This window comes from Elgaria multicarinata, chromosome 14, assembly GCF_023053635.1.
Source record: "Elgaria multicarinata webbii isolate HBS135686 ecotype San Diego chromosome 14, rElgMul1.1.pri, whole genome shotgun sequence".
Lineage (NCBI taxonomy): Eukaryota > Metazoa > Chordata > Lepidosauria > Squamata > Anguidae > Elgaria > Elgaria multicarinata.
This window is the reverse complement of record NC_086184.1, coordinates 32,747,269-32,768,735: the sequence shown is the minus strand read 5'-3', so window position 1 is coordinate 32,768,735 and position 21,467 is coordinate 32,747,269. Positions and strand designations below refer to the sequence as shown.

General features: G+C 54.8%; 1 protein-coding gene across 1 annotated transcript; it reads right to left on the bottom strand.

Moving 5' to 3' along the window:
* Positions 1-6,363: 6,363 nt before the first annotated feature.
* Positions 6,364-20,484, bottom strand: MMP15 (matrix metallopeptidase 15). The gene is made up of 10 exons (XM_063140880.1): positions 20,428-20,484; positions 17,480-17,628; positions 16,612-16,734; positions 15,612-15,919; positions 14,428-14,589; positions 13,139-13,344; positions 11,985-12,123; positions 10,551-10,701; positions 9,291-9,406; positions 6,364-7,972 (listed from the first exon to the last, which is right to left on the bottom strand). The coding sequence occupies exons 2-10, from the start codon at positions 17,581-17,583 to the stop codon at positions 7,437-7,439; spliced, it is 1,845 nt and encodes a 614-aa protein (XP_062996950.1). The 5' UTR covers positions 17,584-17,628; positions 20,428-20,484; the 3' UTR covers positions 6,364-7,436.
* Between the last annotated feature and the right edge of the window lie 983 nt (positions 20,485-21,467).

Sequence of the window (21,467 nt, the reverse complement as noted above, 5' to 3'; positions counted from 1 at the left end):
GAAGTCTGGGCCACAAGCGGCCCAGACTTCCTGGTTGAACCACAGGCTCAATTGAAGACGCCGACGGACCGCGGACGGAGGCAGGTAAGGGAGAGGAGGGCGGGGGAGGGGTTACCGGGCCCTGCCGTTGTCACCGCATGGGCGACAGCGACAGCAGCAGGGCCCGGTAAACCCCACTTACCTTTCCAGTGGAGCTCCGGATCGAGGCGAAGGATCCACCTTCACCTCGATCCTCTTCGCCACGCTCTGCCGGCCCCCCAATCCTCTTCGCCTCTGCCTTAAGGGCAGGCGAAGCCCCCCGCTCCGCTTCTAATTCGCCGGGCCGATTAGAAGCGGAGCACATCCCTAATTTATTACACTGCTATACTGTCTGATAGCCAAGATACTCTTTGGAGCTTTGTAAAGCAAAACGATTCCTTCTCATGTCTTGGAAGCTAATGCACGGTTCCATTACTGCAGCCCACAACCACATTCGACTTTCTTTTTGCAGCCACATCACACTACAGCTTGCAATCAACTGCTCTCTTGAGGTCCTTTTCATATCTACTGTTGACAAACCACGGATCCTCTTTGATCGTGCTGCTGCTGTTTACTGCATCCTGATAGATTTCAGGAAGGTTTACACAGCATAAACACGTAACACCATCACGCAACAGAACATAATCAGTGGCTTTACAGTGGCGGTTTCCACTTGCATCTTAGATTAGTTCAGGAAGAGTGACTTGGCTTTTGGACAACGAACTTTAGAGCGAGTCAAGGATTTCCTGCCTTTTTCATTAGCTACTTTTGCATTAGCTGCTGTTTGCACGTTCTCATATCGTCAAGAGGGCGTGGCTTATAGAGAAAAGACCTCTGCAGAACCACAATCCCAGAAACAGCGAGCAAGACAAAAGCACTGAGAACCAACTGGTTCTTCCTCAAGGGAAAATGGCCCTCCTGTGTCTCATGCTGGTTTGCCACTTACAAGAGGGCCCTCCCAGTTCCTGAGCTGGCCAGTCTCCACATCATAACTTCCTGCTTTCAAGCACTAGGTAGAGGCCCATCTCCCCCTTTACCTTTTGGGGTAGAGGGGGGTGCCCCTTTGTCTCTTCCACACTTCATTTCAAGGGCCCCCGGGCAACACGATGTTGCAGCTCTTGAAATCAAAGGTCGGCAGATCCAGAAAGGGTGGCGTTCAAATTATCTTCTCACGAGCCCCCACAACACAAGTTACTTTTCAGTTCATGCTAAGGCGCACCCCCAGACACATGTGACATGCAGAAATGTGTCAGCGTCCTTTGATTGTCATATAGGAAGACACGTTGGTGGCACAAATTGTTTACATCAAACCCTAAGAAAGCTGGTTAGGATTAAGGGTCTGTGGGAGGCTCCAGTGGCATGTGTGTGCCAGGGAAGGCACCCATGCGCCCCAGACACCTTGCCTGGCACCTGCCAAAGCGGCATACAACTGTTCTTGTCGGTAGCTGGGACTGTGGTGAAATAGGGTTGCTGTTAGTGTTGAAAACTGTGGGTTCAAAGGGTTTTAGTGTTGGGGCTCAGAGCCCAACTCCACCTTGTACTCAAGTCCTTGTCCTTTGTCACATGGGACCAATTGTCTACTGTGCCCATAGCCCTAAAGGGTTGCCTACCTTGTGCTAGAGTAAGCCAAGCCTTGCTCATTAAGTGTTTGCTAGCGCTATGGGTTCCAACACTTACTTAATATCAATAGTGCAGTACTGATGTAGTGTACACCTCATTTTTCACTAGCATAACCTCAGTAGCGCTAGTGCACGGACCCCCTTGGAGACTTCCCCTGACCGATCCAGAACTGATTTACATAGGGCAATTTCAAACCAGCGCTGCCATCAGCTGTTCACCTTCCAACACCCCCTCCCTGCTCCTTTCAGCTCTAGTTTGGAACATGGCAGGACATCAGAGGTGCCAGGAACAGCTGGGCCTTCAGACCCACAAAGGAGCTAGAACTGGCATTTGCGTTCAAAAGAAGCCACGGGCACACAGCCCCCCGCCCCAGCTGCAACCTTGCTGGGCAGGAAGCTGGGGCAGGAGCCAAATGTCTGAAACTGAAGTTCATTTCCACTGACCTCGGGGTTAATGGATGCCTGGAGGCAACAGAGAGAGCTTGTTACAGATGCAGAGAGAAGCAGCAGCAATTTGCAGATGGTTTTGGTAGGATTTATTGTGGGACGATTGGACACAACAGTCAGACAGAGAAAGAGAAGTACGGAGAACTAGGCAAAACACAGGGGCCAACCAGACAGGGTGGTGGCACAAGAGCAAGGCCGTCCAGAGTTGTAGCCTCGGTAGCTTGTGTGTGTGTGCATGCATGCACGTGCGCACGCACACACTGCCCTGCCCACCCTCAAGGAGGGGAAACAGTGGGGCTACAGGGGTCCATTCCCTACAAAGCCCAACACAGACCCCTTCTTTAGTGTCAAGCAGCAAGATACAAGGGGCGGACCCTGGACTCTACTAGTCCCGATGGCTATATATCATTATGCCCAGTATCAGAGGCAGTATACTGGGGAAGGCAAGCAGGAGGATGCTATTGCATTCATGTCCTGAGGTGGGATTTCAATAGCCACCTGGCTGGCCACTGTGGGAACAGAATGCTGACCCAGATGGGGCTTTGGTATGATCCAGCACAGCTCTACAAGGCTTGCTGCCTGTTCATGCACTCTAGCCAAGGGCAGGCAGGGCAAGGAAGAGACCAGGATGCCTCTGGAGATCTTCAGAGCTAATTCTCACAGCAGCCACAACAGTAACCTACCAAGCAAGGCAAAATCAGGAGGGATGCTGCACTTCCAGACATATGTGAGGCACTGTGTGATGAAGCAGAATGCCGCTATTAGATCCTAGCAACGGGCCTGTAGCCACAGAGGCCTGGCTCTGCACTGAGCCCAATTCCTGGCAAGCAGGGTTATTGGAGACACCCAAGGGGGTAGTTTCAAGCTAGCATCTCCACATGGGCCAAAGGGTACACAAAACTCGTACCCAACTCATTGGGACACAATATGCAAGCCCAGAGCCACACACCGGAATCCTCATCTCAATAAAAGCAGTTGATAAGAAGTAGGAGCACCAACAAAAACTTGCACACAGAGTTGAGGGGAAAGGAGATTCCCTGTGGAAGGTTAGGGTGACCCTATGGAGAGGAGGACAGGGGGCTCCTGTATCTTTAACAGTTGCATTGGAAAAGGAATTTGAAGTAACATGGAAACAGTTTTTGGACTTTGTATTATTAAGGGGGAGAGGGAAAACACCTCCAGAAGAATCAATGAGATTTAAGATCCCTGGGTTGGGGGTGCACTTTAATGTTAATCAATGATTAGATCAAGAATTAAGTGAAAAGAATGTATGTTTATTAATTTGTTTAGGATGTATTATTATGTATTACAGGGCTATTATTATGTACTGTTTGTATTGTTTAGAAGTATGGTTATTATGTATAGAAAATCAATAAAAAATATTTTAAAAAGGGGAAAAAAAGAAAAAGGAATTTAAGCAGGTGTTACCTGTATGCATGCAGCACCTGGTGAAATCCCCTCTTCATTGCAACAGTTAAAGCTGCAGGCGCCCTGCCCTCTTTTGTAGATGGCCACTTTAGTATATCTCCTGCAGCTTTAACTGTTGCGATGAAGAGGGGATTTCACCAGGTGCTGCATGCATACAAATGACACCTGCTTAAATTTCCTTTTCTATGCAACTATTAAAGATACGGGACCCCGTCCTCCTTTTCATATGGTCACCCTACAGAAGATGGGACTTTCCCCACCCCCCTGCAGTTCTGAGTATGGAACATTCATTGGCTTTCAGTCTTTACAATTAGGAGATGGTTTGGCACATAAAAGGCACCATCTGATAGCAGCAGGGCTTGGAAAGCTCCCCCCCACCCCCGGCGGACATGGCTCCATTTTCTTCTCTTGCATAGAAAGAGGCTCTGTGTCTAAAGCCACACGCAGGACCTAGAGGCTTCCCAGGCCCGCTTTTTCCCTTTGCCCGCCTCCCGCACAAGCTTCAACTCTATCAAAAACAGGCTGGAAAGAGGCCGGTAGTGACGGCGGCCTTGCACTGCGTACCAGCGGCAGGGTGAGAAAGCTGCATTGCAGGAGGGTGTGTGTGTGTGTGTGTGTCTGCGGGTGGAAACTGCAAAAAAGACACACACACCCCATTCTCCAACCATAGAATCATAGAATAGCAGAGTCGGAAGGGGCCTACAAGGCCATCGAGTCCAACCCCCTGCTCAATGCAGGAATCCACCCTAAAGCATCCCCGACAGATGGTTGTCCATCTGCCTCTTGAAGGCCTCTAGTGTGGGAGAGCCCACAACCTCCCTAGGTAACTGATTCCATTGTCGCACTGCTCTAACAGTCAGGAAGTTTTTCCTGATATCCAGCTGGAATCTGGCTTCCTTTAACTTGAGTTAAGGCAGTCAACATTCAGGGCAGTCTGAAACGACTGCTCCCCTGGAGCCATCCAACCCAGAGAAGGGCCCCCCCTGCCCCCCAAGGGGATTCTGCTGCATCCCTGCTGGCTCCCCTGGCTGAGCCAGCCAAGCTGGGCGCTGGGTGGCTTTTGCCACGGCAGGAGAGGAGAGGCATTGGGGTGGGGGTGGGGAGGCGCCAGGCCTTGCCCGAAGGAGAGCGCTCCTCGCAGCGACAGAGCGGGGGCAGCGCTCGTCCCTAGTTGCGGTGTCCTGGAACCCGGGGCCCTCGTGATGTAAGAATCCGGACTGAGGGAGGGGGCGGAAGGTCTCTGTCCAGGGAGAGAAGGCTGCCTGCTCGTCAATGCAGGCAGCCAGAGGTGCACAGAGGGGGGGATCTCAGCCTCCCTTCCGCAAACGCCATGCAAGTGCTTGTGTTTCGTCATTCATTCTGCTTCTAAGGTTCCAGGTTTTCAAAAATATGGGACTCTTTTCCTGAAAAACAGAGGGGAAATGGCATGGAGACAGAGGCAAAAGAATTTCCCAGCAGGAGCAGGACCTGTGCCATCGTGTCCCTCAGGGAAGCAGGCAACACGCGGTGCCTCTCGTTGCCCTCGCGGTGTCTCCGTGCTCTCCTGGGAAATCATCAGGGCTAGAAACATGGGACAAAGAGTCCCAGACTGCCAGAGGGTGCCAGGAATCCTCTTTAGGCAGCGAGACCTGGTCAGCACCCGTCTGCCCAACGGGCCACTGCAGCGGAGCCGCGTTCAGGCGGAAGGAGGCCTCGGGAGGTCAAAGGGCAACAGAATGACATCTCACGCGATCCAGGGGAGGGCAGAGGGGGGTGCTTGGCTCTCATGACCATTAGCAGAGAAGCAGCACACATGACCAAGCAAGCAGATAGATGCGGTCCATGGAACACAAGCATGTCACAGGAGCGAGCTTTCCTTGGTGCTGGTTTAGATACAACACCAGCCAGACCGAAGCGGAACCGCCCCGCCCCGCCCCTGCTGTGCAAGAGCACTTGGCAGTCACCCGCCCAAGGCAAGGCCATTCAGCGCTGCCTACTTTGCACAACCCTGCTCAGTCCCCAGGCTGCAAGGCAGGGTGTTGCTGCAGGAAGCGAGCTCCAGCCACCCGTGCCGGGGGAGAGAAGGCAGCGCGGCAGCCGCCCGGGCTCAGCGGCTGGGGCCCCTCCGCTGTCCCCGCAGGGGCCGGCCAGGCTGCCAAGTGCGGCGGCATCTCCAGAGCGGAGGACCGGCCAGGTGTGTGGAGAGTGGCGGCAGAATCTCTTTGGGAGGTGCAAAGCCAGCAGCTCTTGCGGCCTCCCTCTCTCAGGGGCTTCAGCCAAGCCCTGCAGCCTCTCAGCCAGCCTTCCCCACCCTGGTGCCCGGCAGACATGTCGGACTGCAACTCCCATCATTCCCAGCCCGCAAGGCCCACGGACATGCTGACTCAAAAGGGCGAGAGCTGCAGTCCAACACGTCTGCAGGGCACCTGGGGGGGGGGAGGCGGCCCTCATCCCCTGCTGACGGAACTCATGACATCCCCTGCTGACGGATTCCCACTTTGTGGCAGAGGCCAGGAGACGGCTCATGCAGATGCCTCGCTTGCTGCAGGCCCAGAAACAGGAAGGCACATCCTGTTGGGAATCGCTGTGGAAGGGGGCCCATCCCCTGTGCAAACACACCCGCCACTTCCCAAAGGCCAGAACCTAGAGCCCAGCCAGCTCAGAGCCCTCCTGTGGGGCACCGCAAGACACACCCACACCCCACACACCTCCAAAGCAGCCTCTCACTCACACCTGCACTCAAACCAGCCCCAGCCAGTAACGCCAGGGCATTACAAGGAAGCACAACACCTCTTTGCAGCGAGGGCTCCGCCCCAGCCCCAGCCCCCAGCCCCCAAGGCAGCAGCCGTGGGAGCCAGAAAGTGGGCCTGGGCTGCCCCTCCCTCCAGGGCGCCCTGCCCCCCAGGGCCTGCTTCCAAGATAGCCAGGAAGTGCCGGGGGAACGGAAGCGGGCAGAGAGGCGGAAAGGGGAGTCAGGCACGGACCCCAAGCGCCCCTCCTGGGAAGAGCCCCGCTCAGCCCACACCTGCCTCCAGAGATTTCAGTAGTAGTAAAAGATTACAGTAGAAACATTTGCTATGTGTTGCTCTGCAGCCAAAGCGGCGATCGCAGAGGTCAGACGCTTACAAAGCCCAAGTCAAGCATTTCAGGGTGTCAGTGGCTCACGCGTGGCCCGCCGGCAGCCTTGGCCCGCGGGCGCCTGGTCCATGAGGCTCATTGGAGCAAGCAAACGTTTGGGTAGGAAGCGAGCCGGTTGCCTCCGGAGGTGACAAACCGCTTCCTCTGGGAGTAGCACAAGACAGAGACAGGTGTCGGCTCACAGGCTCCAGAGCACATGCGCGGGAGGGCCGGGCAGATCCAACCGGGCAAGCGCCCTCCTCATCCTGGTCAGCCAGCAGTCCATCCTGGCAAATATGCATCTGGACCACTGTGCACGTTGTACTAGATCCCAGGCGAGGGGATGAGATCCACAGGATTAAATCTCCGGCAACAAGTCAAGGGAAAGCCACATGTCCAAACGCCGGGGGCTGGCAGAGTGGCTGGGGCAGGCAGGCGGCTGCCTGGCGTGGAGGCCGGGAGAGAGCAGCCCTCCCGCCCCCACCAGTCAACGCCGGGAGAGGGGCTGCAGGGGTCTCTACGGCAGCCCAGCCCTCACTGAGGCACAAAGGCATGGAGGGACTCAGGCAGGAGCCGCTGCCCCCCACTCCAACATCCCTCTACAGGAAGGCACAAGGTCTGCTTTGGACGGAAGAGGGGGAGCGAGCGGCCAGCCCAGGGCCCCCCAAGAGCTGCTCTCCCAAGCGGAAAGCAACGTCGTCCGTCGGGTCCTGGAGGGAAGAGCCAGGCCAGACACGTGCGCCGCCCGCTCACCCTCTTTGGCAGGACTTCGCCTGGTGGAGGAGGAGGGAAAGGTGCCCCGGGGCCACCCACGGGGGCAGCCGGGCTTCAGACCCACTCCTGGAGCGAGCGCTTGCAGTAGAGGAGCAGGCGGGGCGTGCCCTTGCGCTGCAACTGCACGATGACGTACACCAGGCCCAAGATGCACAGCAGCAGCAGCAGCAGCACCGTCGCCATGACGACACTCATGGTGAGCGGGTAGTCGTTGATGTGCACCACAATGTCCACGTCGTTGCTGCCGCCGCCATCGCGGCCGGGGCCCTGCTCCCGCCCGCCCTCCACGCCATCGCCATAATCCGCCTCCGCGTCCGCTTCCACTTCCTCCTCCCCAGGCTGAGTGTCCGCGGGGTCTTCCTGCGCCACCTCCTCCTCCTCCTCCTCTTCCTTGTCCTGCCCGGGGCGGTCTGGGTTGAAGGGGGGCTTGCCCCCATCGGGCCACCTGCGGCCGGGGTCGGGGTTTGCGGCCACTTCCTCGTGGCATCCCATGAAGTCCCGCAGAATGGACTTGGGGTAGCCGGGCTCTGTTTTCAGACGCTCGTTGTCAAATTTCCAGTACATCCGGCCTTTGTAGAAATACGTGTAGGCTGGAAAACAGCAGGACGCAAAGACAATGAGACAGACGCGCGGGCTCCGTCTCCACAGCCCACTCTGTCCCACGGCTGCTCAGCTAATGGGCCAGTCCAATTCTGTTGTCAACATCTGCATTATGCAACGTTCTGTTTTTTTAAAGATTCGGCACCAAGAATTCGGGGATCAGAATGAATTATGCAAACGATTTGCACAAATTATAACAAGGTTATAATCAGTCTGTCCACCAAGGGTTGGGCTCGGATACAAACACTGTTGGCTTGTTTTTTTATTAGAAAAGGCATTATGATACAAGCAGTTTAATTTCCCCAATTTAATAAAAAAATCAAACAGAATTCACTCTGCCAAACACCAGATCGGTGTTTTCATCAACCATCCACCACAAACCAAAGACCTCTATTCGGGAGGCTCACAGCCAATCTGGAGCCCATCAGTACATACACGAAGTCTGGATTTTTTGACCCACTTTGCTTACACTGAATCTCATTCACCACTTGGTTGTTGCTGATTTACCCAGTTCAGCTACATTTGTTTTGAAGCTCTACAGCATCGGCTTTAGATTTCATGGCCCTAAATTTGGAGCCATTACTCATTTGGACCCATTAGTAAATTTGGCTACCTCACTGCTCATCCCTTACTCCAGACCTCTTATGAATATGTTAAATAGCATTGGTCTTATATAGATCCTTGCAGGATTCTACTGTTGACTTAGCTCCATAACAAAAACTCCATTCCTCAACAAAGTCTTGTTGGTCAGCATGCAGAAAAAGTTAGTCTTAAAAAAGTCTTTCTCCAATTTACTTAGGACAGAAGTTAAGCTGATTGGTCAATAATTCCCCAGAACTCCCTGGCTCCTTTTTTTTTAAGGAATTGGTGTTATGCTGGCTACCCTCAAAGCCTCTTGTAAAGGGGCTGATTTTAATATGTTGCATACAGTCGTTTTAAGACCAGCACTTCTACATCTGAACGATTCAACATCTCTCAGGTGAATGCCAATGAGCTCCAGTAACTTCCAGCTGTTGTCAGTTCGTTCTGAAACGTCGCCTCTGCCGCCGTTCTTTGGCCTAATGCTTCAGCTCTCTCCCCACCCCATTCCCCTGAAGCCCACAGCGGTTCAGCTTTGGGTCTCCCTCCAACGCCTTTCCCAGCGAGAGCAGAAGAACAAGCTTTGCTCCACCAACCTCCTTCCATATTCTTTAACACCTCTGTCTGGCGCTCCGCCTGTGGTGTTCATTATTAGACCTCCTATCCTTAACCGTTTGCTCCTCTTATCCTGTCTTTGCAGGCCAAACTACATGATGTCTTTCTACTTACTTGCATCGGAACTCAAAAATGCTCCCTTGGGAGCGTTCGGGACGCCAGCCCACACACTGATTTTCCTTGGGTAGCCTTGATCCGCAGTGTGGCTCTCCTCATTAAAGCGCCAATACCTATGGGAGGAAAGATGTTCTCATCATACCCTGCTCAGCCCTTGGTGTGCAACGGGGAGCACATGCAGGCAGCTCCCTTGAAACTCACTCTCCCATTTGATCTGCACTACAACTCTGTAAGGTCAGCTGGGAGACAGCTCCAGGCCCAAGGTCACCCAGTGAGCTTCATGGCTCAGCGGGGATTTAGAATCATAGAACTGTGGAGTAGGAAGGGACCACAAGGATCATCCAGACCAACCCTCTGCAATATGCAGGAAAACCAATTACACCCTCCATGAGAGGTGGCTCTCTGGTGTCTTCTTAAAAACCTCCAGAGATGGAGAGTCCACAACCTCCATAGGTGGACTGTTCCACTGTCGTACAGATCTTACCATCAGGAAGTTTTTCCTTATATTTAACTGAAATCTAGGCAGCTGTAACTTATACCCATTATTTCAGATCCTTTCTATGGCCATGGAAAACAGTTCTTGACCATCTTCCCTGTGGCACTATTTTATGTACCTGAACACTGCTAGCATGTCTCTCCTCAGTCTTCTTTTCTCCAGACTGAACATTCCAAGTTCCTCAAGTCCCTGTATCCTTCGTTGCCCTCCTCTGAACCTGTTCTAACCTGTTGGTGTCCTTCTGGAAATGTGGTGCCCAGAATCGTACAGGTGTGGCCTCACTAATGTCAGGCAGAGAGGAATTTGAACCTGGGTCTGTCCAGGCCTGGTCTAAACACCACAGTGATTCTAGAGGTCCAACCTTGCTGCTCCTGCTGGCATCTGAATGCATCTTCTGCAGCTGACTTTGGCTGACTTTGCTCCCCGTCTTTCCTCAAGAACGGAGTCCTTAAACACTGGTCCCACACTGGTCCCAAACCACTTTTGCAAACTTATTTCTTGAGCTTTAGTACAATTTGTTTTCTTGCAAAAGGAAAGACGTTGGTAAGAACATGATCAACAATTGGTTACAGGACCAGATATTGCTGGGGCAGGGAGAGGAGAGAAAGCACACGCAGTGCAAGGGAGGGGGGGGTGATGGAAGACTGGAACCAGAGGTCCTTTTACAGTTGCCTTGCAGACTGACATCTGTGCTGCCGAGAAGGCTGGAGGCACGGCCCGAAGTGGGGATTTCCCGACCACGCCCAGGTTCTGCTACCCACCTGTCTCCTCTGAAGAAGAAGGTGTGCCCCGTAGGCTCCCACCAGATGGCAGCATCCACCCTGTCATAGGGAATGCCCAGCCCATAGCTGGTCAAGGGCTGCGGGTAACCGGGTTCCAGGTTTGCCTCACGGAAAAGCCAGTACTGATCTCCTGGAAAAAGAGAGCACATGGAGGATGGCCCGTTGAGCACCCAGGAACAGGGTTACGATTTTGTCGTGTTGGGACTCCCTGTACCAAATCCAGGGAGGCTTCTATCCTAGCATCCATCAGGCCCCGCCTGCTGACCTGTCCATTCCACCCCTACCAGGAGATAGGGACCTAGGAGGACATCCAGGCCAACCCAGGGAACTACAACATCCCTGACAGCTCTCTGTTTGGCCCCTGCGAAAATAGCAGCATCCAAGGAGAGCCCACCACCTGCCGAGGCAGCCTGGGCTCCACTGTCCAATGCGTGGACTATAAGGACGTTTCTCCTAACGATTTAATGGAATTGTCTTAATGTGGTTTGAGAGTTTTAATGGAATTGTTTTATATGTTATTGTAAAGCACCTCGATGCCAGAAATGGTGAGGCGGCGCTATAAAAATGCTTTAGATAATAAATAAATAAATAAATAAATAAATAAAGTTTAGCCAAAACCTGCTTCCCTGCCGTTTCTGCCCATTGGTTCTAGCCCTGCCCTCTGGAGAAACACAGATCAAATCCCCTTCTCCTACACGACATTTATCAGATATCTGAAGGCTGCAAGCACAGATCACCTTGTTTGTTTCTTTCCTTCCCCAGGGTACACAAACTCTGCTCTTTTAACCAATTAATGTGTATACTTCCTTTACATCTAACATGACATAACATAACCCTTACCGTTGGGTCTGTTCCTTTTGAGCATGATAAACCAGACTTTCCAAACCTTGGGGAAGGCCGAGATACACCTTTCAATCACTAGCCATAAGCCTCAACGCACCAAGTCCCCCCGATACCTGTCAGATCATTTATCTTCCCATATTAGGATTTCATGTTCATCTTGTTTGTTTCCCATACTCCTGTGAGTAGAGGGACCTCAGGGGCCGTGCGTGTCGTACCTTCCTAGTTTCCCTGTTGTTTTCAGCTGCAAATCACATGGCCCTGTCTCCACTGCCTTGCTCCTTCCTTTGTCATACATGTTCCTGCCCCTAACATTTGCCTCAGTAGGGCATTTTGTGGGCTTTTGCTTCCCTCCCCCACATAACACCCTTCTTTTGCCTATCCATTGGCCCTGAAGGGAGGAGAAAATAAAACGCCCGGGAAAGCAGTTGTCCTCTGACGTATATTTTGGAGTCAGGAAAGGGATGGAGAGAAATACGGGAACTTTCTTTTTTCACTTGAAAAAGCTCAGTAGAATGACAACATCGGAGTTCGCTGCTGTCTACTTTCCTCTCCCACCCCAAGGGTGCTTACCTTTAAAGAACACAAATCGCCCGTCTTGCCTCTCATATGCAGCATCAATGTCCCCAGGAAGGCCCCTCCAGAAATGCCCAACGGGCATAGGGTAGTTGTCCAGCACTCGGTTATGCCGGACTCGCCAGAACCAGCGGCCCTTGGGAGAAGGGGAGAGAGAGAGAAGAGGAGAGGAAGAGACAACTCAGACCCACTCAGGTCTCTCTGGCCTTGGGGTCTGACCCGGCTCTCCCTCCCACCTCACATTTACACACAGCGAGGCTCATATCCCACAGCTGGCTGAGCCCTTTCTGGCAGCTCCAGGCCCAGGCCCAGAGCTGGAATAAGGCTGTAGAATAAATGTCAACTTGCAAAACAGAAACCAGAAAACCTCAACTCTGCAAACAGAACATCCATTTGCCTGATTCCATTTGCACGCGTGGGCCACCCTTCTAAAACAGGCTCCAACCCTTGGCTGGAGTGAAGGAAGAACGGGCAGTGGTGGTGGTAATGGAGGAAGCTAACAAGGGCATTTTAGTCCGGTCCGACTCCTTGTCCACCCAACCCGGAACGGTCTACTCAGAGACTGGAAGCAGCTCATCACAGTGCCAAGCAGAGGTCAGCTTTGCCCCTCATCTGCTCCTTTCCACTGGAGATGCTGGGGGCTGAACGCGGGACCTCCCGCATGCGCAGGGGGCGCTCCACCACTGAGCGAGGGGGCACTGCGAAGCACGCGCTGAGCAGCAGGGGGCAAGGACGCCCCCCCCCCCCGCCCCAATACTTGGCTGCTTCGCCTGTACAATTTCATGCAAACTTTGGGGTCGGTTTTACTTTTGGCCACAGACTGGGGAAGGAAAGTTTGCATCTGCCCCACAATCCACACGAAGTAGCGCATCCCTCGACACCTGCTCAGTGGGCTCCGTGGTTGGTTTGGCTTTGCAGCGCTGCCTGGACTAAAGCTCTGCACGGAAGCGAGGAGACCGAGAGCCTGGGTCCCTGCGATCCTCGGGGGCAAGCAGGGCGGAATCCCTGTGCAGTCACTCCCCAGCCCCCCTGATGATGGCAACGAGGGGGCCAGAACCCCCCCACACTCCAAAAGCCAGGCTCTCATATCCCCGTGCCCTCTAACCCTTGCCGGGAGCAGCAGCGGAGGCAGGGCACTGACAGCCCGGTACCTTGAACACGAACATCTCCCCACGCAGCACGGTCACTGTGTCAAAGTCCCCATCGCAGATGTTGGGCTCATGTTGGTCGGGGTTGCCTGGCCTGGGGGGCCGGGCCGGCTTGCCAGGAGGTGGGGGCTTGGGGGGCTTGAGCCCTGGCTTTCTGGGCACTACGGTAGGGAGGGGCTTTGTAGGTTGAGGTTGCCCCCCGGGAGCACCTGAGGAAAGAAGCGAGATGATCAGTGGATTAACTGCTTGGCAAACAAGGGAGCGGCAGAGGCATCAGGCTTGGGCCGGGTGAACCCATCCATGGCCCTGGGCTTCCCCGGGTGGCCCCACCTCCTTCCCCTGGCCCCACCTCCTTCCCCTGGCCCCACCTCCTTTCACCTGACCGCCGGTTTGGTGGTTCCCCAGCTTTTGTGCAGCTTCCCCACAAACACCTCCCTGAAGGCTTCGCTACTGGCTTAAGAGCTGCACGCTAAAACAGGCTGGCCTTTTGGCCCCGCCCCTTTGCCTTCGGCCCCCAAGAGCTTCTCGAAATGGAATCTGGCCCTTGGGCTGAAAGAGGCTCAACACTCCTGCTCTATTTGCAGGCATTTGACGGCCGATCGTCCTGAATTCTGAACTCTGCACTCTCCCCGCCATGGTGATCCATGCACTGGTAGCCTCACGATTAGACTACTGCAACGCGCTCTTTGTGGGGCTGCCTCCGTGCCTGGTGCAGGATGCAGCAGCTGGGGTGCTCACTGGGACACCCAACTCTGCTCACCCAGCACCTGTGTCAGAAGAACTGCACTGGCTGGCTGCTAGCTACCGAGCCACGTACAAGGTTATGTTACTGTCCTATGAAGCCCTGAACCACTTGGGACCAGCATCCCTAGCAGACCACCTTCCCTTATACCTACCCAGGCCACCTTTAAGATCAGCAGAGGAGGTCCGGCTGCTCATTCTGAAACGGACGGAATGTCTCCATGAAGTACCCGGGCAGCAGAGGCCTTCTCTGTAGCGGCCGCCACCATCTGGAGAACCCCCCACCCTCGTGTGGTTCAAGAGGCAGAAAATGTGGCAGCACTTCCACGCCTCCTGAAGACATGCCCAATGCTCACCCAGGCTTTCCCGGGGCCTTAAACACATGAATGATGCCATTCTCCAACTTACTGCTCTCTTATTGTTGTTGGGAGTGTTTGAACGCCGTGTTTCAACGTTGTATTTTATTGTTGTGACCTGCTGAGAGATCCCACTATATTCGGCAGTATATAAAAGTTAGAAATAAAATGGAATCTTGCTTGGCTGGCACTCACCATAGAGCCGCTGGATGCCCTGAAGGTCATCGCCTGGCAGCTGGAAGTTCTCCGTGTCCATCCACTGGTAGAAAGGAGCCATGATGGCGTCAGGGTTGCTGGAGTGCTCCAGGCCTAGCGAGTGGCCGAGCTCATGGACAGCCACCAGGAAGAGGTTGTTCCCTGTTGGCAACAGACACCGATCTTTGGGGCCTCCGGAGCTCCGTAACGCTTCTGCACCGCCCATGCAACAGACCGGTTCTCCTGGAGCCCTCTGCTCCACGCTTGTAGAACAATTCATTTATTTATAATTGTAACTATTTGAAGTATTCTCAGACTGCTTCTCAGCCAAAAAGGCTGCCAGAGCTGGTTGCATATAATCAATTGAAGAAGTCCGTCCCTGGCCGCAGGCTGACGCAGCTCACCAGGAGAACGGAACGGGAAGGGAAGGGGCCAGAAATCATCCTTTCAGCATTTAATTATTTACATTGATTACGAGCCTCGTAAAATAAATTGCTCAGTTTTAAACAAAATAATAATACAAATAAGATCAGCATGATAGAACTAATCAATGAGCTAACACAGCATAAAATACAACATCAGGTATAAGAGGTAAAACTACTTCGCAGGGATTAAACTAATAAAACAAAAATGCTAAAATATTGAAAAGACTTTAACAGCCTTGGAGATCAGGAAATTCTTAGCCTGGTGCCAAAAAGCTAACAGTGTGGGTGCCAAGCAGGCTTCCCTTGGGAGAGTATTCCAGAGCTGAGGGGGCACCACCCAAAATGCCCTCTTTTTCAGAACATCTGTACAACTGGGTTCAGACAACACGATAATCAATGATGGTTTAAACCGTCACGGTTTGGTAATTTAACTCACCATGGGTTATCATGTTGTGTGGAGGGAATTTTTTAACCAACGGTTGGTTATTTGGCCGAAATAACCAATGCTGTGCAGAGGGGACCCCAACCTGTGGAATAGACAACTAACTCAAGGAAATAACTCAGCCAGGTGTTACATGAAACAGTCACAATACCCTCAAAAACACATAGGTCTGCTTGTCTGATCAGGAAGCGCGGTCCTTCTCAACCCCATGAAGGGCAACCCCTTGGGCCGGGCCCAATTCAGACCCCTGGTTTTCCAGGTCGATGCCAACACAAACGGCACCCCTCTCCTCTTCTGCCGCAAGGCCACTTCCTTACCAGACACGTCAGCATTCTCCAGCGTCCAGGGCTCATCCAGGTCAAAGTGGGCGTCCCCTCCCATTCCTGGACCAGGGAAGTACGCATGCGCCAGAAAGCCCCCCAACCCATCAAAGGGGGAGCTGTCCCCGTGGAATCCAGAGGCAAAGAGCACCATGACATCCGCCTCCTTCCTCCTCTTGTGCCTGATTTCGTCGTAGGGGATCTCCTGGAAGACAAGCGGGGTGGCTTGTTCCCACACTCGGAATGCTCGCCGGACAGCGTCGTAGGAGTGGAACAGCCCCAACTTCTCCGTGTAGTTCTGGATGCTGGGAATAGAAAGCGGGGGGGGGAAACGACAGACGGAGAGGCATGTTGCTGCCAGTGGGAGGGAGAGCGGGGGTCTGCCAGGCATGCATGGACTGGCAAGACCCCCTCCTCTCCCCCCAGTGGCAAAGCCACAGGTAGGGATGTGATGGCTGCGGGAAACAGAAACGTTTGGGCAGCAGGGGGGGGGGGGGGGAGAGACATGTTTCTAAACTTGCTAAAAATCCAGGGGGTGGGATTGGTCCTTTTAACGTTTTCCTGGTTCTCCCCCCCAGATACACACACACAGAGCACTTTCTGCTGTTTTCTCCCTGGGCCTTCACAGTTGTTGCCACATGTGCCTTTCAGCTCCTTAGTGCCTCAGAAGCTGGGATGAACCCCCAAAAGTTTCTGAAAGTCAGACGCAGCAGGAAGGCAAAGAAGCTGGTTGAAGTCAGAGGGTTCCTTTACCTTCAGCCATCGCATTCAAATATTTTGAATTCTGTAAACTCCAGATATTACAATCAAAACACACACCATAAAATATGTTTATGCAAAATTGCACCATGCACATTTTAAAACAACAACATTTAGGAATGTGCAAAACTGAGCTGGTACGTCCTTCGCTTGTGCCCATTCTATAGCCGGGTCCCCTGAAAGCCCCCCTCCCTCCCCCCGAGGCAATCCCGACTCAAGCCGGGACAGCAGCACAGACCTAAACGTCAGCAGGGTCTGGCTCCACCGCCGGCCTGTCAGCGCGTACCGCTTCCGCCGCATGTTGGCCTTGACTTGGGCGCCAATCTTATCGGGGACTCCGCAGCGGGGCCGCTCCATCCACCTGCAAGTCGTAAGGGCCCGTGAGCACGAACCAGGCGGGGGAAGGGGAAAGGAAGCCGCCCGGCAAAAGACCCTCTTCGCTAGCATTTCAAGAATTCATTTCAGACCTTGTTAGCACTAGGGATGCAGGACGGGAGAAACTGGCTCTGTCCGATTTTTTTCCTAGGGATTCCTCCAACATGCATCACCTGGAAGCAGATGCTGTTGGAATGCATTTGGCATTCAGAAATCCATGCATTTCTGGCAGTTTTGCACTAGATTCAAACTTGGCAATCCCTCTTTGAGACTTTTATGTTTGAAATGAAGCTAAACAAAAACATGGATGGCATTTGTTAGACTTCCGTGTCAATAAATTCTGTAGCCCCCTTATCGCTTGCGCAGCTCAAACCTTCCCTGCGTTTGGCCAGCACCAGGTCCCAGAATTATTAAGCACTGACAACATTATGGGCAGGTGCCCACCTGCCCACAGTTTCCAACACATCAGACCGCCTGAGATTCTCCACTGAGACTGTGAACTTCAGTGACAGCAGCCAAAGGTCAGTATGAGGCTACCTGTGCAACAGCACAGCCCTGAACCCCTGAACTTTCCTGGAGCAGCCAGAGGCAGAAGGACGGGGAAGGGGAGACGGAGGAGCGGCACCGTGTCTTCCGCATCCTCCGGGGGCTTCTCTTGCCAGGCTTCAGCTTACCCACAAGGACAAACTCTCCCACAAGTGCCCTTGAGGGCGGCGGCAGCAAGAACGTACACTTTTGTCTCTTCATCCAGGACGCCCGTCACGGGGATGCCGTAAAAGCTCTGCATCTCGGATACGGCGGAGGAGAGGATCTGCGCTGAGCGCAGGGTGGACATCTGGCGGCTGGACGGCGGGAGGTAGCCGTAGAACCGCAGCCAGGCCTGCAAGGGAAGCGCTCGCATCGTAAGGCTGGCAAAACCAGCCGCAACCATGTTTAAAACCCAAGACTTTATCCTTGGCAGAATAACGTCAAACACTCCAAATTTAAAACCCCTCAACATATTTCTAGTCAGGTGATTCCTCTTCTCCCAAAAAACGAATCAACACCCCACCCACCAAATAGTGTTGTCCCACTAAAGAACTTCCCCTCTTTCTAACAACCCTGCCAGGTTAGCCAGAGAGGTCATGATGGGCCTAACGCTAGCAGCCAGGGAGCTGTCTGATGGACCAAGGATCCGGTCCCGGGCTTTCCAGGGCCCAGACCGTCTCTCTCTGAAGTTTGGTTCTCTTTGATCCTTCCTATGAACTAGCAAATAAGGGCACAAACTTAGAGGTGCGTTTAAACGGGAAAATGTCCTACACTTCCCTGCAATCCCCAGCTAGAGTGTGGGAGTTATAGGACTTTCTTTCCCTGTCTAAACATGCATTGCATTGTGTGCCTATGGTGCTAAGCGCTAACCCCCATTTTAAGACTAGATTGCATGAGCACATGGCTCAGGCTGTCCAGGCAATGTTGATACCAAGGCAATGCCATCCGCCTTCCCCAGCCTGGTACCTTCCAGATGTGTTGGACCTACATCTCCCAGCACTGCTCGGAGTTGTAGTCCGATGCAACTAGAGGGCCCTGGGTTGGGGAGGGCTGCTGGACACGACAGATCAGTTCAGCCAGCCGCACCCTTTGCAAAGACAAGAGCCCACATGGAACGCTGTAGCCAACCACTGGGGCTTTGAATGGGACAATTGTCTGTCAAATAAGCGGCAGCTGTCATGTCCATGTGCACCATTTGGGCACAGAAACGTAGGCTGGAGACAGACAATTGTTTTTAAGCAAGTGGAAAATGGTAGCACAGAGGCAGCATTTCATGCGGAGCACGCTCACGGATTTAGTCGCCTGTGCCCTATGCCCCAACAGATTTTTGAAGTACTCTAAAAAACTGTAAAGAGAATTAAGAAACTGTAAACTATTAAAAAAAAAAGTAATAGAAATCAAAAGCATTTATCCACTCTGGCACTAATATTTAAGTTGTTGATATTTAAGTTGTAACTTAACAAGATATTCTTCTGTTGAAAACATCCACCGTTCTGCTTTACAATCTCAACATGTGCACCAAAACAGGTTGTCATGTATAAGAACAATGCAGAACAGAAGTGGGCAGAAGGTAGATCAATCTACAGGTAGATGTCTGGGTGATTTAGAGTAGATCAGCAAAGGGTTTCCGATTCCCAATTATCTAGTAAGAGCAAAAAAACCAAAAACTACTCCCCTAAATTTAGTTTTTGAAAAATAATGCTTGGGGGAATCCAGGCGTGGATTTTCATGTGAAAGGGCAGAGCATGTGCTCAAAGGCTCCTCCTTACAGGCTCTTAGCTGATGTCTGTCCGCCTCAACCTCTACTTTGCCCCTGGCTCCACTTGGTGGATCTCAGGGATCTGGTAAAAGATGAATTAGCTCCTACAAGCCTGAAGTCTGCCCACCTTTGATGTAGAAAATCAGCAGGAGGGGGTGGGGTGCTGCTGCAGACCACAACCACAATGTTTTGGACTACAACTCCCATCAGCTTCAGTCAGCAGGGCCGATGGTCAAGAATGCTGCGAGTTGCAGTCCCAACCATTTGGTGGGTGCCAGTCAGCTTGGGAAAGGCTGCTTGAAGCTTTGTCTTGGCTGCCTTTCGATCAGAAGCCCTTTGGCTTCCTCCTCTGCCTCCTGCCATGTGCTCACGGAGGGCAGGAAGAGGAGCGCGGCTCCTGCCTTCCCCAGGAGGACTGCCTTCCCCAGGGGCACAGCCAGCCTGGTCCTGCGCCTGCCTGCTGCAGTTTTGCCCAAAGGCGAGGAGGGCAAAACAGGAGCCGGGCGGCCACAAGGTCCCTCGCAGCGACATGTTTGGGGGCAGAGGATGAAGCAGCCTTCTCCAACCAGGGTCGCAGCGGATGCACCGGCCTGCACCTCTCATCCTCAGACCATGCCGGCTGGAGACGATGGGAGGTGTAGTGCAACACATCCGGCTGGCGTGACACATCCTGCTGCACCAGCACAAAAGAGAGAGTGGCCCAAAGCACCTGCAGCATTCAAAGGCCGGGACCCTGCGGGCTTCTAGGCTGGCGCGGGGGGGGGGGGGCAGCGCCTCCCCGAGCAGGATCTCCTCCGCCCCTTCGCGGGCAGCCTCCGTTCCCTGGGGCGTAGAGGGCGGCGGGCACGGCAGGGCAGGGCAGGGCAGCGCAGGACATGCCTGGCCTGGCGCGAGGGCGCTCTTCCTCAAGCCGCTGCCCTCCACCCCAGCGCTCCCCGCCGTGGCTGGTGGGAGTTGGGGGCGCCCGCTCGAGGGAGGGAGGGAGGCTTGGGTCTTGCCCGCCCTCCCCGGGAGGCCGGACCCCGCCGCAGGGGCAGGGCAAGGAAGCGCGCCCCGCGGGCGGGCGAGCGCACAGCCGCAACGCCCGCTTTCCCCCGCCCGCCGCCCGCGCTGCGGGGCTGCCTGCGGGCGGCTGGGCGCTCGCGGCTCTTGGCGCAGGTGGCCCCGCGGGCAGCGCTCGGCTGCTCTCCCGCCCGGAGCGGGCTTCCCCGAGCAGGCTCCGGCGCTCACTTACTGCTCGGGCGGCCCGGCCTCGCGCGCCCTTCTTTGTTCGCCCAGCAGCCGAAGGAGGCGGCCTCGGGGGCCCCCGCGGGCCGGGCCAGGCCAGGCGCGCAGCCAGCCCGCCCGGTCCGCCCCAGAAGCTCCCTCGCCTGCCCGCCCGCCCGGCCCTACCTCGGCGTCCACTTCGGCCGGCACTGGCCCCGCCGAGGCCCGCAGCACCGCCGCCAGCAGCAGCAGCAGCCGCAGTAGCAGCAGCGACGACGGCCGCCGCCGGTCCGCGCCTCCCATGCTGGGCGCTCGCTCGCTCGCCCCTCCGGTGGGTCCGCTGCACGAGCCGCCTCGTTCCCGAGCCCGCCAGGCGCCCTCCGCTACGCCCTCCGCCGCCCCCGCCTGGCCCCGGCCATCGCCGCCTTTGTCTGGCTGGGGCTCCGCTCCGGCAGCGCTGCGCCCTTGGGCCGCCGGCGGAGCAGAATGCGCGGAGCGCCGCCCGCCCCGACGCGCTCCTCGGGCCGCTGGGCTGGTGGCGGTGCCGCCGCCTAACGGCCAGCCGGCTCACTGCCCGGAAGGGCCATCTACGGCCGGGCACTCCAGGCCTCCTCCCCCCACGCCCCGCCGCCGGCCCTTAAACCGGAGCGCCCCACGCGGCCCGGCTGGAACGCTTGAATGCCAACGTTTGGGTCCCGGAGTCCTCTTGCATCGGATCGGGACTACAGCTCCCATCAGCCCCAACCAGGACGGCCAATGGTCGGGGATGAGGAGAATTGTGCGTGAACGCGTCTGGCGGTTGGGAAAGCCTGGCTCGGGCATGGAGTAGGAACGACGGGACGAAGCAGCCTTGGGGGGTGGAACTCCCCCTCCCCTGTCCCAAGGCCGCCGCCCAGCCTCCCCCAACTGGTATCTTCCAGATGTGTTCAAGTGCAAGGCTTCAACCACTGGTTGCCAATTCCTAAGCCCCCCAGAGGCATTTCAACCCTTCACAATGGGGGCGGGGGGAGAAACTGCACAAAAGCCAGGGGACCACCAAACGATTGGGGGGGGGCTTCTGGGAACCCCTGTGGGGCCAGATGGGGACCGCAGGCCTTAGGTTCTCACCTCTGTCAATGGGGCCTTGACCTGTTTAGGAAGTGGGGGGCACTCCCCCCTGCCCAGGGTTTGAATTGGCTGATGCTAAAGTGCTCTTGCGGGTTCATCAGCTGGGCGGCCGCAAGCTC